The sequence below is a fragment of the Melozone crissalis genome, unplaced genomic scaffold, assembly GCF_028551555.1.
Source record: "Melozone crissalis strain CALT ecotype California unplaced genomic scaffold, PUWL_Pcris_2 ptg000081l_1, whole genome shotgun sequence".
NCBI classification, from domain to species: Eukaryota; Metazoa; Chordata; class Aves; order Passeriformes; family Passerellidae; genus Melozone; species Melozone crissalis.
In genome coordinates this window covers 18,518,817-18,533,492 of record NW_026535858.1, presented here as the reverse complement: position 1 = coordinate 18,533,492, position 14,676 = coordinate 18,518,817, and the positions used below count along the sequence as shown (strand labels likewise).

The window sequence follows — 14,676 nt, the reverse complement described above, 5'->3', positions numbered from 1 at the left end:
AAAGGCTATCAGCTTTATTAACAAGTAACAGAATGTATGCACATAAAAAATTTCTAAAGAACAAATCCTGTGTGGGACTGTGTCCTCATCCCAAATCACTCCCTATAAATAAAAATGTTCTTGTTTTGAAGAAAGGTTGCTTGTTTCACAAATATCTATTACAGGAAGTGTGTGTTTAGAGAGGGTGCCCAGGTTGCCTCCTGTCAGCTTTCCCTGGTAGAAGCCAAGAGATTGCCTGCTCTCAGTGCTAGTCACAAAAGAAATTATTATCTTGAAAAAGAGAGTTAAGAGGAAAAATGTTTTGAGATTACTGAAGAATTAACATTCTTTTATTGCACTTCAAAGGTAAATGAATATGTTATAATATACACAAAGTACGCCATAGTTGATTCAAAGGACTCTGGAAAAGAAAGAGGTGTTTTGTCTTTTGACTCATTTTGCACAGCTCAGATAATTTGTTCCTGCCTTGAATTCTTAAAATTAATTAGACCATACCTCCTTCTCTCTTAATTTCAAATTCATTTATCTTCCTTTTTTTGTTTGTTTTCTTTTGTATTCCTACAATCCAAAACCTGGAATGGTTAGTCATATGTAACCCTTTATCCTTAAACAATTCCTAATCCCACATGAAAAGGATGACTTAGACTGTACACTTAGAGAACTGCTGACTAGAAAATAAATCCCAGTATTTTGCTTGAAAACTTCTGGCAGGGAAAATACTTCCAGAGCATGTTGCTTCCTTCCTGCTATTACCTTATCTGCCTACACAAATCTGGATTCTGCCGCAGGGAATTATCACACTCTTTTGCTCATCTGCATCAGAGCAGTGTATCCAGTGTATCCCACATAGCTGCCCATTGGAAACACGAGACAGGGAGCTGCTGCAGAACATCTGCTTCCTGGTAACCAGAGTACTCAGCCAGCAAATGGCCAATTTTAAGTGCCTGAGGGAAGGCAGGCAATCCAACACCACACTCTGATGTGCACACAGCATATTGTGTTCAGCCCATTGTATTCAGCACTGAGAAAAAAAACCAAAAACAACCTATTGATATTTAATGCTCAAACACCAACCAACACACATGGATTACCCCAAGTGCTGCACAAAAGGATCCTGAGAGAGGTCCACAGGCCGAAAGGTTTATTATAGCAAGGTCTGTAGCTAATGGCATACATTGATTCCAACAGTGAAAGTTACCTTTTTGGGAGGAAAAAAAACTCTGAAATAAAAGGAGGTTGGACACACAGAGGCCCCCAAACCCTTTATCTTTTAGGCTTCTCTCCAATGTAGGAGGTGTCCCCCTTAGTGGTTTTCCCCATCAAGTTCCCCACCAGACATTCCTTCACACAATGTCATTTGCACTGCGTGATGATTCATTGTTCAACTTTGGGCATCAGATCTCCTCATTTAAATGGCAACCCCTTCCAAAGAGAGCCCATCTTACACCAATATTGGGCTTTGAAGGTGTAAGGCTGTTTTGGTTCAGAGCAAATTTGGGAGAGAATCTCTAAAGGGGCTCTTCTAGGAAAGCAGATTCAATCGGCCTCTCTCCTTAACCGGTCTGGGAGAAAATACTTCTTTGGAGAAAATGTTTATTAAACAATAAAACTTAAACATTTAAATATTAAATGTTTAAGTTTTATTGTTCTTATTGTTTAAATATTAAACAATAAAAATCTTTGCTGCTCTAAAAGAGATGACAAACTGATAAAGTCTCCTCCCCGGGTTGCAGTTCAGCTCACTCAGTCTCTTATCAGTCCCTCTGGTGCTGGAAATGTTGTGGGCCAGGCCCAGCCTGGTGGGCCACAGGTGCTAGCTGCTGATGCTCTTCTGGGTGTTCAGTCCAGAGCAGGTTTCAAGAGGTTTAAAGAAAAGGGGAAAAAGAAAAAAAACTACAGTCCAGGGAACTTCGTTGTCTCAGCTAGCTAAAACTAACCAAAAGCAAAGGAGAGCTCTGTCCCGCTGTCTGTTCATCCACAGACAACACAGTCCAGGAGCAGGAATGTGGAGGAGTGAGTGCAGTGTCTGAAAACAAAGTGCGTGCTTCTTCTCTCTCTCTCCTTCACTCTCTGGAACAAGTCTTAAAGGTGCAAAACTTATTATTCAGCCTAAACAGAACAAGACGATTGGGGATAAAAGCATCATATAGTCAACCCAGGACATGAAAGCAAGGCAAAAACATTGCCAGTGCTTTGGGAGAAGGTCACAGAGCTGTGAGGAGACTGGATTTTGATTTGCAGATGGAAGGCTGGTGGTGCAACACTAGCTCTATTTGTAACAGTTCCTTTAGGAGATATTGCTGGAGCAGGCAGCACACAGATGGTCAAGATGTGCTATAGACTATTTTAAATGTGAACAAAGAGTCTGATCCTTAAAGTCACATTTGCAAAATAAGCTGAGATCAGTAGATGTCTCTGTATGACCCTTTGTTTTCACCACAATGTTCCTACATAAAAGTAGGTTATCTTGAAACAGTTAAGTCTTCAAGAATTTGTTCTGTGCATTTTCCAGTAACCAAAATAACAGCTTCAGAAGCAATTTCAGCACTGAAAGTTAGAATCGCTCTTTACACTTTTCACTTAAGTGAAAAATGTCGCCTTACAAAACCCATTTTTTTGGTAAAACTGCATGTGGCATTCTACATAGCCAGTTGACAAGACAAATATATAACAGAGCTAAACAAGCGAAGTAGTTTTCCCTTCACCACTATTTTTTAAACTATTTTGTCCTCAAAGATAAAGCAAATTTACTTACAGACACAGTCATCATCAGTACACAGGTTCTTGTTGGTAAGCTTCTCCATAAAAATTCCAGTTGTGAGAGGACACATTAATCTGAGACACAAAAGTAAAGTCATCAAATAAACACTTTGTGTCACTTTTCTTTGCTGCAGCACTTGCTGAGTACATGCCAGGTCCAGCAATCCCCACCTTTTATGGAAGAGGCAGACACCTGGACAAACACACCAGGCTAATAGAAAGGGGCTATGGCAACATTCCATCCCACCAGAGGAGCTGTAGGCAGGGGGAAAACCTCAGGACCGACTCATAAAGCTGAATCTCCTCCCAAAACCAGCCTGTATTAATATTTTAATCAGCAACTGTATTATTTAAACATTCTAAGCCCTCCTAGAGCTGTCCATAGCCTTAATCACACTTCAAGCAAAGTCTGAGAATGAAAATTAAGTCAGACCCTGGTAATGAAATTACATCCTTCTTAATACTCCCATCCTTAATTTTCACAAATGCTCCCTGACAAGCACAATCTTCTGTCGACCAAAAATCCTCAGTGGCAGAGATTCCCCTGTTCCCGCCTACAGAAAGGACCTACTGGGATGACAGCAGATGGATGCAATGTAACAACTGATTAGGGAGCTGTGCAAGGCAGTAAAAAGACTTTTAAAGTCATTAATTAAAATTTAAAATCTAAGAACTCAAGCACTGCATACTTGTACAGGCAAGACCCCTTCCACAGGGAGATGCAGTCAGAGCAAAACACAGAGGTCATTCCAGGACAGCAACCATTTCACTTTTCATTACCTAGCTGAACTCTGTTGAGGATTTGAAGGTCCCAGACATTAAACAGGGCCACAGGCTGACTTAAAAGGTCCCCTTTACAACAGCACAGCAGTCAGGCTCCAAACCCTTAAAGTGAATAAAGGTGAAAAACAATGGTAGTCATGTGCACACAAACTAGTGGGAGGACATGACAGCATAATTATTATCTATAAATTTATGACTGCAGCAGGAAAAATCCAAGGTTATGATGGAAGAACTGCTCTTACAGACACATTGGAATGATTTGAATACTTGTGAAAACACACATACACAAAATCACCAGAAAGAATGAAAAAGTACATAAAAGGAGATAGGACGGTAATTGAAATGACTGTGAAAGAGACATAATTTTGCAATGTAGTCTGGGAGCAGATGAAACTTCAATTTTCTAAGTCTTGTGCAAATAAAGGTGGCTTATGTTGCAGACATAAAACCCTACAACTTTCTAAAGTGATTTTTTTTTTCTGAAATATTTAGAACAGTTACAACTCACAATACTATATCTGATCACTGCATCCAATGCACTTCATGTCACACAAAACCTATAAAGTTTTTAGCAAATGAGAAAAAATAAAGTAAATCAAACCTCGAGAAACCCAGAAGCATTAGGTCATGTATTTCAGAAAAGCTAGGCTAAAAATCTGAAACTTTTATGTTTCCTCTCAGGACTTGTTTCTACTTCCAGTCACCAAGACAAAACCAAGTTGAATCGCATTACTGCCAAACTATAATCAATTTCTAACTGTACCTGGGGAGAAAAACCACTAATGATAAGCTGTATTCCTAAGTGAAAAACAGTTGTCCCCTTGATAATGAGGTTGAATGTTGTATTTATTCTGTATTTATGCTGGCATTCAGCATCCCTGATCATACTTTTGCTCTGGAAAGAAAGCTATTTTTAGCACTCACTTCTGAGAAATAAGGCTCACCTTAAAAGCTCCTAAACTGAATAAAGCCCTGCAAGGCTAATCAATAATGAGACAGACTTGAGGAAAAAATATGGCTCGAAAACAGCATATTTATATTTTATTTTATAAAAATTTGTATTTCAACAGAAAAAGTTACTATCCGGGTGATCTGTGAAAATTTTACATGTGCCCTGGTCATTGTGGCAATTCTATTTGAGTCTTATGTTTTCTGCAGAGAACAGCAAACATGGTAGCTGACCAGAGTATCAGTGTTTTTAAAAAAAACACCTGTCCACAGAAGTCCTTTATAGGATCATATAGCTATTTCTTCGCATAAGTGATTTTCATGGCGTGAGATGGAGTGATCTTGAATCCTTGGAGAGCGTCTCGAGCAGCCCCTGCTTGGTTCTCATTTTCAAACTCCACAAACGCGATGTCATGGCGCCCTGGCACTAAGCGTACTTCTTTGAATCCGGGAAACCTTTAAAATAAAGTGAGAGTCCAAAAATACTCCTTACCTCAATAATACAGCTCTCTTCAGTAGCTTCTTATCAGAAGCATCTACTAGTGCAATAGTTATTGCTAATGGAAGATTTAAATTGAAGGGTTTTACATGTTCTATCCTTAGAACTATGTCTCAATTAAGAAATATTATGTGGAAGCAGTTTAATTAGAGCTGTACACATACAGAAGCAATCTATCTAGCTCTAAAACGGCTCCTGCTGTCCTACAGACTTTAGTATTACAGTCACCAGCTTGAATCCAATGCAAATTGATAGCAGATAAACCACACAATCAAAACCAGCTACGGAAAAGATCAGATTTGCTTTCTGAACCAAGTCATCAGAACCAACATCTGTAACCTTGGCAGTAAGGCTAACAGCTAAAATACCTTCAGAAGAAACTCTCATTGCTAAGAAGTGAGCTTGTTAACTGAGAAAAATCACACAGGTTACAGAAGAATTCAAAGGAGAAATAATTTCTATTCAAAACTTACTGATTAAATAACATGGACAGCATCATCTCATTTGTTTCCTCAGGCAAATTATTAAGGAAAAGGATATAGTTTGGTGGGTTATCAGGCACCTGCAACAACAGAAGATCAAAGCTCAGAAGACTATACATAGTTGCATACAGTTCCTTTGCATCTGTCTGCATGATTATTTGAACTAAGACTCACATTCCTTTAGTTTTGCTCATAACATTCTATCTGGGCTACACCACACCTTTATCAATATGCAGACAGAGCCCCTTCATTCTTTTACACACATATATTAATTTGGAGAGGTTCTTACTTCCACAAAAATCACAATACCATACTGTCTTAGATGTCACATTTAAACTCAACTAGTCAAGAGCTGACACTGCAGTACTCTCTGCACCCAGGTGCCACAGCAGTGGTTGCAGTGCTATTCAAGACACCTGTAAGGCAGTGGTAGAATGTATGAAGGACTCACATCCTTCCAGAAAGCAGAGGGTAGCCAAGCCCTGTTTACCTGCAGTACAAACAAAATACTGAGTATCTCTGGGCAATCAAAACTCACAAAATTCACATGGTTTTATTACAGAGCTCAATTAAAATGTAATTAGAAACCCCTTTAGATTTAGAGCTTTAGTCTTGTAACAGATTAGCCTGCTAATATGAATTTGTAGCCACTCACCACAGACAAGGCTGAGTAGTCATCTGCTGATACTGAAATCTTCAAGTCATCAAGTAAATTATAAATCTAAAAATAAACTGGACACCCCAACTTCAAACATCTTCAAAGCAGTGCCAAATAAAAAGCCTCAGCAGAACAATCTCCTTCTACTGATGGAAATATTCTAGGTAGTGCCATTCGGAAATAAACTTCTGATGTTCAAAGAAATACCCAAACACTCAGTGCTGCGCTTTGATGCAAACTGACATGCACATATTGTGCCTGAAAATCCAGGGAGCAGGACCTTTTCCCCTGTTGATTATGTATGCAGTGGCAGTACTCAAGAAAGATGCAGGGCAGGGCAGACCAAGATATTCTTCTATGGTACTTGCTCTCCTGTAAATCCTGGCTCTTTACCACTTTCACTTCTAACATGAATCATTTAGAAGGTCACTGAGCAGACAAGATGAATGAAGTGTAGGGAGTTGTTCCTACATCTCCACACAATCCTTTGGAAAGTAAGACACTTGTGAGAAAAAGGAAGAAGTGAGCAGAGAACCCTCAAACTCCTGAAATAAGGCTTTTAGGCAGATATTTTGGCATCCCATGTTGTCCTCCTTTTCTTTATCTGCTGCCAGAAAAAAAGTAAGCTAAAGGGAACCTATGATCAATGGAAAAAAAAAATTAAGAATCCTTCAACTGATACTAAGCACAGTCCAAATTTAAGAATCCAGTATGATTTTGTAATAGTGCTGTTTTCTGTATAGTAATAAGAAACTGCAGATTTTCATTTCCTGTCAACCAGATATAGTAAAAAAGGGATTTGTTTTGTTTGTTTACTGTCATGTAGCTGTTAGACAAATATCTCATAGGACAAAAATAAAGCTGTAAAATAAATCCTCACATTTCCATGTGTAACAAACTATTATTCATAGAGAATAATTATAAACATTAGTGCTTTTAGTGATAAAAATAAAAAGCATTACCTGATTCTGTGGTGTAGTCCCTGGGGCACTGGCTGAATTCTGTGTTGCTCCCTAGCAAGTAAGTACAAAATAGTTTTACAAAGGTGTTCCATTAGAAATAAACAAGCACATATCACCATGTTTCTCTACAATTCAAGACATATGTTAAAGGTTTTTTTGAGCTGCAATCCAAGAACATTTGGGTGCCTATGAGACACTTCTCAAAGGGAACAAATCCTGTGAATTTTGCTTGGCTCCAAAACCAGGCAATCAAAAGAAATAACATCAGTACTACCTGATCAATCTAATGGCTGAGTCAAGTATTTCTCCACATGACAGAATTTTATTTAGTAGACAGGGAGAAAGTAGTTTTGAAAATGAAGGCCTAGACAAGTATCCTGGTTTCACCTGGGATAGAATTAATTTTCTTCTTAGTACAGTGTGGTTTGAATTTAATATGAGAGTAACACTGATAACAAACTGATGTTTTGGTTGTTGATAACGAGTGATTGTTTGTATCAAGGACTTTCCAGTTTCACATGCTCTGCTAGTGAGCAGGCGCACAACAAGCCAGGAGGGAGCCAGGAAAGCTGACCAAAACTGTCCAAAGGCACATTCCATAGTACAGAATATCATGTCCAATATATAAATTCGGGGGATCTGGTGAGGTGTTTTGATGTTTTCTGCTATACTCCAGCACAAAAGCTACTAAATATTGTTACTTTAGACAAACCAACCCTTAGTGGAGATAAATTCCAACCTAATTCCTGTTAATCTAACATGGAACATGTAATATCTAACATAAATGAATTCTCTTGTTCTCATTTATTATTCTTCTGTCCTTATTAGGCAACATGGAATTAAAACACTGAAGAGAAGAGCTGGTTGAGCACTTGAAGCCAGTACTAAAGATAAGCCCATTCTCCTTTTTTTTCCTTTTCTTAAGAGGCTAGTTTCTACTTTGGTTTGTTGTACGTTTGCCCTCCATCTTTATTTTCATCTGATAATAGCAAAGGAGGATAAAAAAAGGAACAGCAAGGCTACATAACCAGCTCCCTCTCCTTTAACTTCTAGTAAATGCTCAAGAGCTCTAGATAACCCACAGACCCCAATTTAGGGAGTTGAAAAGCAACAAAAGACAATATCAAGTCTTAAAAGAATTATTTAGAATAGCTTTTGTGTGGGTTTTTTTTTTTTAATGGAGTTCTTTTTTTTTGTTTGCTTGGTTTGTTTGTTTGGGGTTTTGTGTTTTGTTTTTTTTTTTTCTGAACAGAGAAGCAGCTTACCTGGATAACCTTTTTATTTGGTGCATTTGCTGACTGTTCCAGAGTTTTAGCTTTTTTCTTTTCCTTTCTTTTTTCCTTATCAGCAAAAGTCCCACGCATTTTAGAGATGATATCGGAGTCTGTTTTTGCATACTGAATACGCTTTTTAAAAGAAAAAAAAAAAACCAGAGTATATTCTACAGTTAATAATACAGAACATTTTGCACCACTTACATTAACTGTGTGTTTACACTTTTTTTTTGCAGAAACTTTTTATACTAGTAACATTGTTAAAAAGTGTAGGTACACTTAGAAAGTAACCAATTCTCATAGTTTTTTCAGAACACAATTACAGAAGTCTAAGAAAAAACCCTAATATGCAAATTACTAATTTTAGCTCATTGAAATCAGAACTCTATTTTATCTAACAACAACTTTTTAACATCTGTCAAGGTAGCACCTACAGAGAGATACAGTTGAGCTACACAGAGGACAACTGAGAAAATCGGCACTAGCTTCTATTAAAACTGTGAGTTTTCAGTCCCATTTTAAAGGAAGTTAAATTTTAAAGTGATTTCTCAGATTTCTGCAGAAACATAAATTCAGCAAAACCCAAACTTCTTAAACAGAAAAGGCAAGTATTCACCTTAATCCCAACAGGATTGCATAAATGCTGCTGTTCTTTTGACAAAGGCCTCCTACAGCTGAAGGTTAAGCAGATGCAGGTATAACTATACCAGTGTGCAACATTATTATTTATGCATACAATCTTATTGTTTTTCCTATCAGAGACTACCTCAATACAAAACTACACAACAGCTTAAGATTTTTTTAATGCTTTTGTTTAGCGCTTAGAGTATACATGCTGCAGGCAATGTTCAAAGATGGAAGTACATTTGAAAGCTTATGAAGCCTCAATCCTTTTATTTCTTATTGAGTTCTACTGAGCACAAAACTCCTTAAGGATAAATGGCGGACTGAGTTTGCAAAATTCTGTGTTAAGGATTTAATTAGAGAATCTGAAGGTGTTAAGGCAAATAGCTTGCGGCTCAGCAGCACAACTGCTCTCGTCACTGCTCAAAGCCATAAGCTGAGAGCCAGTAGAATTGTACCCATCCATTGCTGAAGTCATGGGCCATTTGCATGTATTGTTACACCTTACCAACAGCCGCAGAATTAAGAGGTGCTTAATTGTCCAAGCAGACAAGAACAAAGCAGGTCAACTGTGCTGCTCTGCATACCATGAAGCACATTACTAAATCATGTTCTATCAACCAGCGCTGTATTTACTGAAGTACTGAACTTTACTAAAGTTATTCTGAAGTACAGCTACTTGGTTTGGTGATCTACTGTCAAGCAGAACTAGCCATCAATTTAAAAAAGAAAAAATCAGTGGTCACATCTGGAAAGCAAACGGGAGATCTTCACCCTTCTCACTGTTACCTCAAAAAGGAAGCATCACATTCTAGCTATACATTACCAATCTAAGAGTAGTTAATGCTACTCTACATAAAGTAATTGAAAACTAATCTAATTTCAATAATATTTCAGAATTCATTTAATTGGTTCAATGGAAGACATGATGAGTAAAATGAAAGCATTTAAGATCTTAAAAACTTTAATCCAGCATAGAAAAACAAAAAGTCCCCCATGTTAAGTTCAAAGTGTGTGTGTTGTAACTGCAGTCTCTTCAGCATCCCTCCAGCTTGCACAAATGTAGATACTCATCAGGATGTGACCGGAGTAATCCTTTGGTAACAACTACATAGGAGAGGTCATTCCCAAGGTGCAAGTACCAAAAACACTCTATCACACCATCAGGGTATTTTTCTTCTTTACAAAGGTAACAAAATAGCTTACCATTGGTTTCCCATAAAACGGAAAGCCTTGTAGCTGTCTCAAAGCATTGGTCGATGATCCAAGTTCTTTAAATATAACAAATGCCTGTCCTCTCATCTTCATAGTTTTTAAAGCCACAATGTCGACCACATGACCAAACTGTGAGAACAACGCATACAGGGACCTCTTCAGCTCTGGGGACCAAGGGAGAAAACACATTATAACAGGTTATATGCAAACTTCCACTTCTACCGAGTCTGCCGTCCTATGGGAACAATGTTTTTTAGAAGCTTTAGCTCACACAGCGAGTACATGAGTTTGTCAAAACTGTTACATCATTACAAGTTTATTTGTCCAGGTTTTGTAAGCTGGTGTGCAACATTCGGTTTCATACCTCAAGGATTCAGGTAGTGAAGAAGTTGTAATGCCATCCATTCTACCATTCCAAGGGAATCACAATGACATAAAGGTGTATGTAAAAACGTATTTTCATACAGGTATATGCACACACAAGTATGATGCGTGACAGCCATCTCAGACTGATCAGAAAATCAAAACTGAAACAAGCAGCAGTAAAGAGATATGATGCAAAACAAGAATGCAGCAAAACAGGCTAAAAGGCTAAAAAAAGTTGGAAATTTTGGTTGTAACCATTAAATCAATTTTCTCACCCATATTCTGGATCCAAATTATTTTTGTATGAGACTACTGCAGCTTATGGCTGCATTGGGTTTATTTTAATTATCTACCATTACCTGAATACATGCCAAATTAAACCTTAGTACTATCCAAATCAAGCTAAATAAATAATAGGTACTGTGTAATCATTCTAACACAAAACCCTTACATTTTAACTATTTTAGCAATATAAGAATGCTGTCTCTTCTTTATTGATATTGAGACTTGGTAATATCAGTCCACTGTCATTTCCTCCACCTGCTCCTGACTAACTATATTAACTATATGGTTTTTTTATTAAAAAAAAGGTGTTCTATCAAAACACTTTCCCTAAAAATTACTTTAAGACCTGTATTAAAACAGAAAGTAATTTTTAATCTTAACAGGTAGTTTAACACCCTACGAGATTTAACAAGACCAAGTGCAAGGTGCTAAACCTGGGTCAGGGCAACCCCCAGTATCAACCCAAGCTGAGGGATGGACAGATGGAAAGCAGCACTGAGAAAGACTTGGGGTGATGGTGGGGAAGGGGCTGGACATGCGTACTCACAGCCCAGAAACCAACCATGTCCTGGGCTGCATCCAAAGCAGAGCGGGCAGCACCCTGTGAGGGAAGGGATTCTGCCCCGTTCAGGTGAGACCCCACCTGCAGAGCTGCATCCAGATCTGGGGTGCGCAGCACAGGAAGGACACGGAGCTGTGGGTGCAAGGCCAGGAGACGACCAAGTTGATTAGAGGGATGGAGCACCTCTCCTATGAGGAAAGGCTCAGAGATTTGGGGTTGTTCAGCCTGGAAAAGAGAAGGCTTAGGAGTAGTGATCTTTGGCCTTCCAGTACCTGATGGAGAAGGACTATATACAAGGGCTTGGAGCGACAGGACAAGGGGTAATGACTTCAAACTGACAGGAGGCTTAGATGTAGTATTGGGAAAATATCCTTTACTGTCGGGGTGGTGAGGCACTGGAACAGGCTTCCCAGAGAGGCTGTGGACTCCCCATCGCTAAAAGCGTTCAAGACTGGGCTGTAGGGAGATCTCAGCAACCTGATCGAGTGGGAGGTGAATTTGTTTGCTTTAGCTACTGTTTCATTACAAGAAAGCGTTTGCCCAGAGCTCGGATAATGATCTCCTGCTCAGCACTTCAGAGACCTCCGGGAGATCCTAAAAGCCCCTTTGTAAGACCAGTGCCGTGTGCAAGTGAATGACCAGGCTTCACTGGACAACCAGAAGCGATCGGCAGCCGTTCGTACCTTCCTTCTTGATCTTGTCATTGATATTGTTGATGTAGATGGTGTGGTTCGGCCTGATGTCCATTCTCGGCGGCACCCGCGAACTGCCTGCGGGCAGAGCACACAGGAGAGGCGTTAGCGAACCCCTGGCCGCGACAGCTGCCAACGCCGGCGACACCTCACAACCCCGAGCAGCGGCACCGCGAGTGGGGGGCGGCTTGTCTGTCTACATGTCTGCCCGCCCGCAGGCCACACACCCGCCCCGCTCCGGCCCTTTCCGGGCGTAAGAGGGCTGCGACGGCAGGACAGGAACTCCAGAGAAGAAGCCCCGAGCTAGCCCCTTCTTGCTCTCACCTGGATCTCAGATCCTGGACCCCGGGTCCCAGAGCCCCTCACCACCCCTCACCTCCCCTCCCCTATCCGGCCTCAGCTCTCGATGGCGGCCTACGCTTCCCGCCCTGCTGGGACGCAGCGCAGGCGGCAAAGCCACTCCCAGAGCAGTCGATGCGCCGAATGCCGATAGCGCCGATGGGGAGTGGCGGGTGCGCGCGGCCCAAGAGCGGCGGGATGAAGGTGTTGTACGGAAAAAACGCCAATCCCTTGTTTTTAAAATTTTAAAAGTTTAGTAGTAATAAAATGGTTATAAAAATAGTAATACAATTAGAGTAATAATAGTTTGGACAATTTGAATTGGGACAATATGAGACAATAGAGACAAAGAGTTACGGACGTCCGGGTACGTTTTTCCGGGCAGCACAAGCCCGAAAAAGGACGCACGTTAACAGAGGATTAACCCTTAAAAACAATAGCCTGTTGCATATTCATGCACCTCATACATGATGCATAAATTCCACTCAAATACAGGATTCTCTCTGGTCATCGTCAACTTCTTCCTCATAAGCCAAACGGCGTCATCCTCTGCTGCGAGGCGGGAAGTTAGTTTCTTTTGATAGCGGAGCAATAAATTCCCTTTCTCTGAAAGATTTAAGTGTCCTGTGACTGCTATCTCAGTGCGAGTCCTTTCTTCAGAAAAAAAGTATCCTACATAGAATAGTTTCTATTTTAACATTTTGTTATAACCTAAAACTATGTTTATCACACTACTTCAAAGAATTAATACAGCATTCCTTTCTAACACAACACATATAATATTCATTTTATATGTGAAAAACGCCAATCACTTGTTTTTAAAATTTTTAAATGTTTAATAGTAATAAAATAGTTATAAAAATAGTAACACAATTAGGGTAATAAGAATTTGGACAAATTGAATTAAGACAATATGAGACAATAAAAACAAAGAGTTACGGACGTCTGGGTACCTTTTTCTGGGCATCACGAGCCCGAAAAAGGACACCCGTTAACAAAGGATTAACCCTTAAGAACAATAGCCTGTTGCATATTCATACACTTCATACACGATGCATAAATTCCATTCAAACACAGGATTCTGTCTGGTCAGTGTCAACCTCTTCCTTCTAATCCTAACAGCGCCTCCAAGCCGGGAAGAAGTTTGTTTCTTCTGATAAGAAGGCAATAAATTCCCTTTCTCTGAAAGATCTTGGTGTCCTGTGGCTGCTATCTCGCTGCAAGCCCTTTCTGTTAAACAAAGCATCCTACATAGCATCATTTCTATTTTAACAATTTTTATAACCTAAAACTATATTTAACACAGTACTTAAGAAAATTAATACAGGATTATTTTCTAACACTACACATATAATATTCATTTTAATATTTGCGAAAAGCCAATCATAAAATGCATGCATTTTTCACAATCCCCACTCTTATTCTTTGTAAATCATTTGGCTTGAGCAATATTTTTTTATCTACTTGCATCTTCTGGACTATGCTGGCAAAATAAAACAGGGGATTACACAAGTAAGTAATATAAAAACAGTTGTAACACAAAATGAAAAGATCTTAATTTCTTCTAATACATCACCCCACCAGCTAGATTTTAACATTGTTTTCTAATTTTTGGACTGGTACCTGGGTTATTATATGCATATATATTTTTCTTCTTTGATTTCTTTTGCTTTTGCTAAAATGACTTTTCTGTGGTCATCAATTTTCAACAATCTGATATATTGAACTTTCTACAAACACCCCCTTCTTTGGCCAATAAATAGTCTAAAGCCAACCTATTCTGATACCCTACAGTTTTTGTTTGGCTTAGTTGACTTAATATTAACTCTAATGCCTGGGCAGCCTTATTTGCTACCATTTCTGTAACTGCTTGGAGTCTTGTAATACAATTCAACAGATAATTTGGAGTCAATACAGAGTTAGATTGCTGTGCTGGTTTTAGCTTTTCGTTTATTATTTGTTTTTTACGAAATCTTGAACCGTATCTTCAAGATTGAATTTAAAACAAATCCATCTCTCTCCTTTTGGACATTCGGTTCTAAATCTATTACCACTTTTCCTTAAGTTTCTTGTAATCTAATAATTTACTCTATTTTGCCTACAAGTTCTAAATTTGGATGGGTTATAACAGTGGCTGTTGACATAGGTGTGTGTAATAAAAGAGGAACTTTGGTTTCTTTCTATATGATGCTTTATGTAGCATTTGTGACACGATCTTGCTGGTATC

The 14,676-nt window shown here is 39.1% G+C and overlaps 1 protein-coding gene across 1 annotated transcript; it reads right to left on the bottom strand.

Moving 5' to 3' along the window:
- Positions 1-4,556: 4,556 nt before the first annotated feature.
- LOC128946599 (U2 small nuclear ribonucleoprotein B'') lies at positions 4,557-12,488 on the bottom strand. Its single transcript, XM_054290499.1, has 7 exons — positions 12,435-12,488; positions 12,102-12,188; positions 10,197-10,369; positions 8,358-8,498; positions 7,093-7,143; positions 5,464-5,552; positions 4,557-4,947 (listed from the first exon to the last, which is right to left on the bottom strand). Exons 2-7 carry the CDS (start codon positions 12,163-12,165, stop codon positions 4,788-4,790), a joined length of 678 nt encoding a protein of 225 aa, XP_054146474.1. The 5' UTR covers positions 12,166-12,188; positions 12,435-12,488; the 3' UTR covers positions 4,557-4,787.
- Positions 12,489-14,676: the final 2,188 nt, after the last annotated feature.

Excerpts from the sequence above, each read along its gene's own strand:
- LOC128946599 (XM_054290499.1), bottom strand. The coding sequence starts at position 12,165 with ATGGACATCAGGCCGAACCACACCATCTACATCAACAATATCAATGAC. Across the intron at positions 7,144-8,357 it reads CAAATAAAAAGGTTATCCAG|GGAGCAACACAGAATTCAGC; the intron begins GTAAGCTGCTTC and ends CTTACTTGCTAG. Across the intron at positions 4,948-5,463 it reads CTGTCCATGTTATTTAATCA|GTTTCCCGGATTCAAAGAAG; the intron begins GTAAGTTTTGAA and ends TTTATTTTAAAG.